The following is a 6000-nucleotide window of genomic DNA, read 5'->3' as shown; positions in this document are numbered from 1 at the left end:
CACACACACACACACACCCTTATACACACACACACACACACACACACACACACACTTGGGGCCACCTTTCCTATAGCCATGCCATTTTCTCTCTCTCTAATATGTGACTAAGCAGCTCTGTGCATGTGGGGCTGGGCATGCTACGTTTAATGTGTTTAATATTTCCAACAAGAGGAGCATAGCCTGACCCCGGAAGTCAATTCAGAGTGCACACAATAACGACACTGCTGCAACTCAGTTTGCCTTATAATTAAGGGTGAAATTGAATATTTTGAATGAAATAAAAATTTTTTTTTAAAAAAGCCAAAACAGCTCAATTAGTAACTTAGCAAAAAAAATACAATTTATGGAGCCCCATTTGCACTAACAAGCAATTCTATACGCTGGGTCAAAAGAGAAACTATAAATGCTATTTTAAACAGTTACGTCAATTGTGGAAAATAAGGCTGTTTTACTGAAATGTAAATACACCTGTAAGATTCTGATTAATGCTTGATTTCCTATTGTACAATTTACATGCTTTTTGAAAATAAAAGTAAGAGTGTAAGACATTATCAAGAAAGTGTGGGTGTCATCTTTAAATGCCAGATTTAAAAAAAAAAAAAAGCCAAGTACAAAACGTGTTCAGAGTGGAAAAAAAAAAAAGTTTTATGTAAATACCCATAAAGGTGGCTGAAAGGTCTAATAACTGAGAAAAATACAATGTACCTGTGCACATTTTGTTGTCAATTAAGTGAATTATGTTGTGTTATGTACACAATACATTTTCAGGAGTCACAATCGAACGCAACAATGTTTTGATAATGCACTGGAGATAATTTTAGTGGGCTACTGGCCACAACTGTGACAAATTCAGAGGAATGTACTTCAAAATATTTGATTACATGATGTATTTTGGCCAATGTGAAACACCACACTCCATAGCACGTCTCCCCGCAAACTTCTAGCGTTATGAGCCCCAAACTGCAGCCACCCCACCTTGATCTGTGTCTGCTACAGCACTTCCCCTTCCTGACGGGGTTCAAAGGTTAAGCCATGGTGATTGGCCGAGCCCCCAGTTGATATTTGCAGGTTGGAATGCAAAGAAGGGGCCCCCAGTGTACAAGTGTGTGTTGTGTGGCTGTACTCAGAATACTGTTCCCATTGACTACTGCTATGTTCCATGTTGTAAAGGGAGGGCACGTTTTTTACTTTTTTGAAGTGTGGCTGAAACTCGACTCTGTTTTCTGCCATAGCCAACACAGCAGGCTGCACCAAGAGACAGAGCAACGTCACCAGTTTTTCGTGATCTGGGAAAAATTGGAGGAAGGTCTGAGGATATTGAAGCAACATTCCCACATAGCTCACCTGGATTATTTATCCAAGCTACAATTTTAGACCACCAGCTGCAAGGGAACGCTTGTATGACCTTCAGCTGGAGAATACATTTCACGTCAAGATGTCAAAAAAAAATAAAATAATTCTCTGCATTAACGTCTAAAGCACCTTCTTAAAATCAATTTACGCCACGTATAATAGCTTTAAATGCTTACACGTTTCACCTCGACTTTGATTTCAAAATGTGGGTTGTTACTTTGCGTAAAAAAAACAGCAGATTATTCAATCAAACTCTGAAGAGACCAAACTATGCATATTACGTGTAATGCCTCAAAGAAATCCTTACAACAATTACCAAGCAAGAGCCATTTTAAAATTTAATTCAAGAAAAAGGATTAATTATGACCGAAATGCGTCACCACCAAAAAAAAAAAAATAACGCACACACTGCCAGAAAAGCCCCAGCATTTTACGTCCTCAGCACATATCACGTAGACCCTTACAGAAAATATTTATGGTACACTTTATGAAAATCACCCACTGAAACACGACAGCCCAGTGTGGCTACGGGGGTCGAACTCTGAAACTAAGGTTTTCCGTGACTTGGGCCCCAAACCTCCCATTCCACTCGCGTTTGGGAGTCCATCTCATGCAACAGCAGCACAATGTGCAGAGGAGGGCGGAAGCGCAGGGCAGGCAGGGAGAATGACGGGCAGATCCTTCTCAAATGGACGACTCCACAAGGCCTGCACGCCTCAAATCCAGCCTGCACTCCCTCTTTTTGCACACATTTCAGCCAGCACACACCATGGCTTTGACTAATCGCCCTGAGGTTGGAGCTCACATAATATCATGTACTGTACGTACACAAAAAAAATACTAGTGGAAAATACAAGGCATGTGCTGGTTAAACCCGAATGCACGACGGTTTTTGAAGGAGCACCCCACAGACATGGCGAGAGGAGGGAGTACACCACCATACGCCCCTTTCATTTGACCCCAGAGCATTCAGGAGAAAAAAAAAAATACACACCTCATTTACATAGTATGCTCATTTAACCAAAATGAAAATAGTCGAACCACTGAATTAACAATACTCAATAGCAAAAATAAACGCATAGTTCCGGCAAATATCACTTGGTAAAATACAATTAAAAGGCTTCTTGTAGAAGATAGCTAGAGGAATTAAAAAAAGGGGGCTCCCACGAGTTGAACCAAGCACTATATTATAAAACTCGACCTACCTTTGACGTTTAGGGACCGAGTGCTCCACTTCAAGAACTTTCCCATGAAGTTCAACTTTACCTAAAAAATAAAAATAAAAAATAAAAATATATAACTATTAATTTCATGTATCCTTTGACCTCCTAACACAGCCCCCCCTCCCCTTTCTTGCTTTTGGACGTGTGTTCAGGGTTTACTGCTCATTTCACACAGTGGACTGAAATCTAAACAGGCATTATGTAGCCTACACATGGCATCGCCCTGGATATTTTCTCCAGCATACTGTGTGACATTAGCTACACAAAATGTCTAAAGTGTCGAGCCACTAATAGCACGAGGACACAAATGAACCAGACGTAAGCACAATTCGTAAAATTAGACGAGTTTAGCTACATTGTTACGTGTCCGGCGTGAGCAGGGCTAACTTGAATTTAATAACAAACCAGGAGACGAAGTGAATAATGTACTAAAGCAAATGGTCGTGTGGTTGTTAGTTGGCCTACATTTTGACCAACACAATTAAACCACCTGGTGTGTCAGCATGGGCGAAATGGCTTCACAATGTAGCGAGTTGTTGCCAGTGGAGAAGGCCTACAGTTTGAAACCTGGATAAGAGTGCAAGTTCAAATTGAAACTGGTTAAAAAGAAGCAAGCAACACACTACGGCCTCTGCTCCTAATCGTGCCAAAGTGGACTGCGTGTGATAGAGCCCACAATAAGGTTCACTTCACGGCGTCCACAGCCCCGGCTGCCTATGCGCCCCACTACCCTGAACGCTACACAACCTGCTTTAGGAAAGCCTCAGTGTTTCCACATCCTCCTGGTTGTGTTTACTCGACCGCGTTTTATCAAGCTACACTTAGTGATATTACAAGAGCAGTATTTCACTCAAACCCTGGGCATCTTTTTGCCTGAGCCCACGGTGTCAAAAGGCCAAGTAAAGGTTGTGTGAGAGAAAGAAATGCTTGGATACACCCCCACCCTACCGGGCTCAAGTAAAGGCAACCTTCACACAATTGCAGCAGTTGGTGCGCCTTTCCAAATACCACTTTTTTTGCCCCACAATTTCTCACCTGAAAGAACATCGATGGCCTTCATCGCAGCCTTCTCGTCCGGGCAATCCACAAACGCATAGCCAGTTTTGACAAGAAATGGACCACTGTGCGGAATCTTCCACTGCTCAAAGATAGTTTCGAAGTCCTCCTCGCTCGCCTCAGCGCTCACGTTGCCAATGTATAGCTTATTCATGTTCTGCGCCGAAAAGGGACAATCTTTACGCTGAAGGAGAGATAGTTATTTGCGCTCACGGATGTGCAGTGTTTGGAGTAGCCTAAATCGCCTTTACTACTACGGAGTGGCTGTGGCGTGCTTCCCGGTCGTTGAAGCCACAGATAGATTTAACGTTAAACTGGCAGCCTCACAGTGCGTTTGCTCTCCCTCGCCCCTCTGTCTCTATCGCGCAATAAATAAATGCTCAATTATTAATCTCGTGTCTCCAAACGATGGCGGGCTGGGTGAAAAGGAGGAGAAACTACTTTGTGTCTTCCTCCAAACCCCTTGGCAAAGAGACAGAGAATGTCACACACGGTAAGGCTGGCGCCCGCCTCTAAGTCTAGAGCCTAGAATAAGAAGAAGAAGAAGGGGGGAGAAAAAAATCCTCTGCTATTCCGGCTTTTTTGAATGAGCCACGTGTTCAAACTACAAATCAGCCCACACGTGAGGAATCCCAATTGCTCAATTAAGTGTTTGGGATTGGGGAAAATTGCACGGGAATCTGGGGTGGGGACAGCAGAGGGGAGTGGAGAAAAAAGGAGGGGAAGAGTGGATTGGCGTTGGGGAAAAAAAAACTGGCGAGCTATGTGCGTAAAGGGATTCCGTGAGAACCCAGTGTATCTTTACTAGAATCACATTCGTGTGCCTTTCTCTGCAAAGCCTCGATTCTCATTGGCCGGCTGCGTAATAGTAAAAACGGCAGTGCGCACGCCCATAGCACGGAGACGCTGATATTGCGGGGGCTTGTGCGCACGGCTGTGCTAAGTGCGCTGTACCGAAGACATAGTGGGAGGAAAAGGGGGTGGGGCATTCATAAATGATGTTGAACTATATTGTTAAATTGCATACTGGACACATTTAACTTGAATAATCTTGACTAGGGAGGGCCCTGCGCAGCCCATTGGGCCCTCGTGCAATATGGGAATGACACGTACTACTATCCGCATGACGGCATCCATCTTCTCCAACTAGAGTGGTGCCATGCCCTTGCTGATCCACAATTCAAAGTCCAACAGCAGGCCCGACTCGCCCGTGGACGCACACAATGAGAATGAGGGGGTATTTGGGGGAGAAGAGAACCGCCACGCCACTTGTTTTTACCAACTTTCAGGCCGTTTGGCACACTGGGAAAAAGCCTTGGCCATGTGGAGCGAATGCACATGGCGAATCCTCTCTACTATACCTCCGGCATGGACTTGCATGTATTCAAAGAGGGAGGGGTCTCCTACACTAAAGTGCCCCTAGCGTCCTATGTAACGCACAGCTCAGTTCAATCACGTGTGGAATACATGTCTAAAATATTACACAACGGTCAGTAAGATCTGTAAATCATAGGCGAAGGCCGATAGTTTAGGTTGTGGGTCACTCTGCAGAGAATAGTCGTGTTTACAGGACCGACGGGTGGTTGAATGCATACCTGTTGATGGCACAAAGGTCGCTATACTACTGTCAGCAGAGCTTGTTTGAGTTTTTCAACAACAAGGACCCTAAAATGAAAATGTACACACAGTGTGAATAGATCAGATCTGACAATTGATTTGTGCAACTGAAATACATTTTACACTATCTATCTATCTATCTATCTATCTATCTATTATATTAGACTGCAATAGTTTAGTGTCAGAAACTGTAACACTAAATCATCCACTTACTTCCATTGTGGATTATATTTATACAGTTAAAGCACACGCCATTTTTAACGTACATATCAGCATGCACTGTCGCTGTCAGTATAAATCCTACATGCTGTATACAGACATGTTTACATGCATTTACATATGAACTAGAGTCAGTGGTAGTATTCCTTGTAGACTACATGGCTAAAGAAGCTAATTATAATTTTGATTTCTTTACACAATTTGTATTGTTTACAATTTACAAAAATCCTTGATTTGTATAAAGACATGTTATTTTATATTGTGATCATTTGTGCTTTATATATGTATATGTATAACATTTTTTTCACATACTTGTGTACACAATAGCCAGAGTCATATTCCTTGTGTGCATATGCACTTGGCCAATGAGGCTGATTCTAATTAGTTTAAGATACGTGTACCTAATAAAAAACTTGATGTAGGCTACCTCTTTATACTTTGCATATTCATAATATGATAAGTTCAACTTAAATCTCAACTTCCTGAGACAATCCTGAGGATACAGGCTACACACATGTTTACATATGCT

At 42.6% G+C, this 6000-nt stretch overlaps 1 protein-coding gene across 3 annotated transcripts in view; it reads right to left on the bottom strand.

Moving 5' to 3' along the window:
- Positions 1-4269, bottom strand: part of igf2bp3 (insulin-like growth factor 2 mRNA binding protein 3) — a 21917-nt gene extending 17648 nt beyond the window's left edge. Inside the window, exons 1-2 of one of the 3 annotated variants that reach the window (XM_035681550.1) lie at positions 3615-4269; positions 2562-2622 (exon numbers count right to left, since the gene is read on the bottom strand). In XM_035681550.1, the coding sequence (XP_035537443.1) occupies positions 2562-2622; positions 3615-3789 (236 nt within the window). In that variant the 5' untranslated portion in view covers positions 3790-4269. The remainder of the gene's footprint in view (positions 1-2561; positions 2623-3614) is intronic. The other 2 variants (XM_035681552.1, XM_035681551.1) reach the window with 2 other exon arrangements.
- Between the last annotated feature and the right edge of the window lie 1731 nt (positions 4270-6000).

Source organism: Morone saxatilis, unplaced genomic scaffold (assembly GCF_004916995.1).
Source record: "Morone saxatilis isolate NCDOM2014 unplaced genomic scaffold, NCSU_SB_2.0 Contig9, whole genome shotgun sequence".
Classification (NCBI taxonomy): Eukaryota; Metazoa; Chordata; class Actinopteri; family Moronidae; genus Morone; species Morone saxatilis.
The sequence above is the reverse complement of the archived record's forward strand: the minus strand, read 5'-3'. Positions and strand labels throughout refer to the sequence as shown.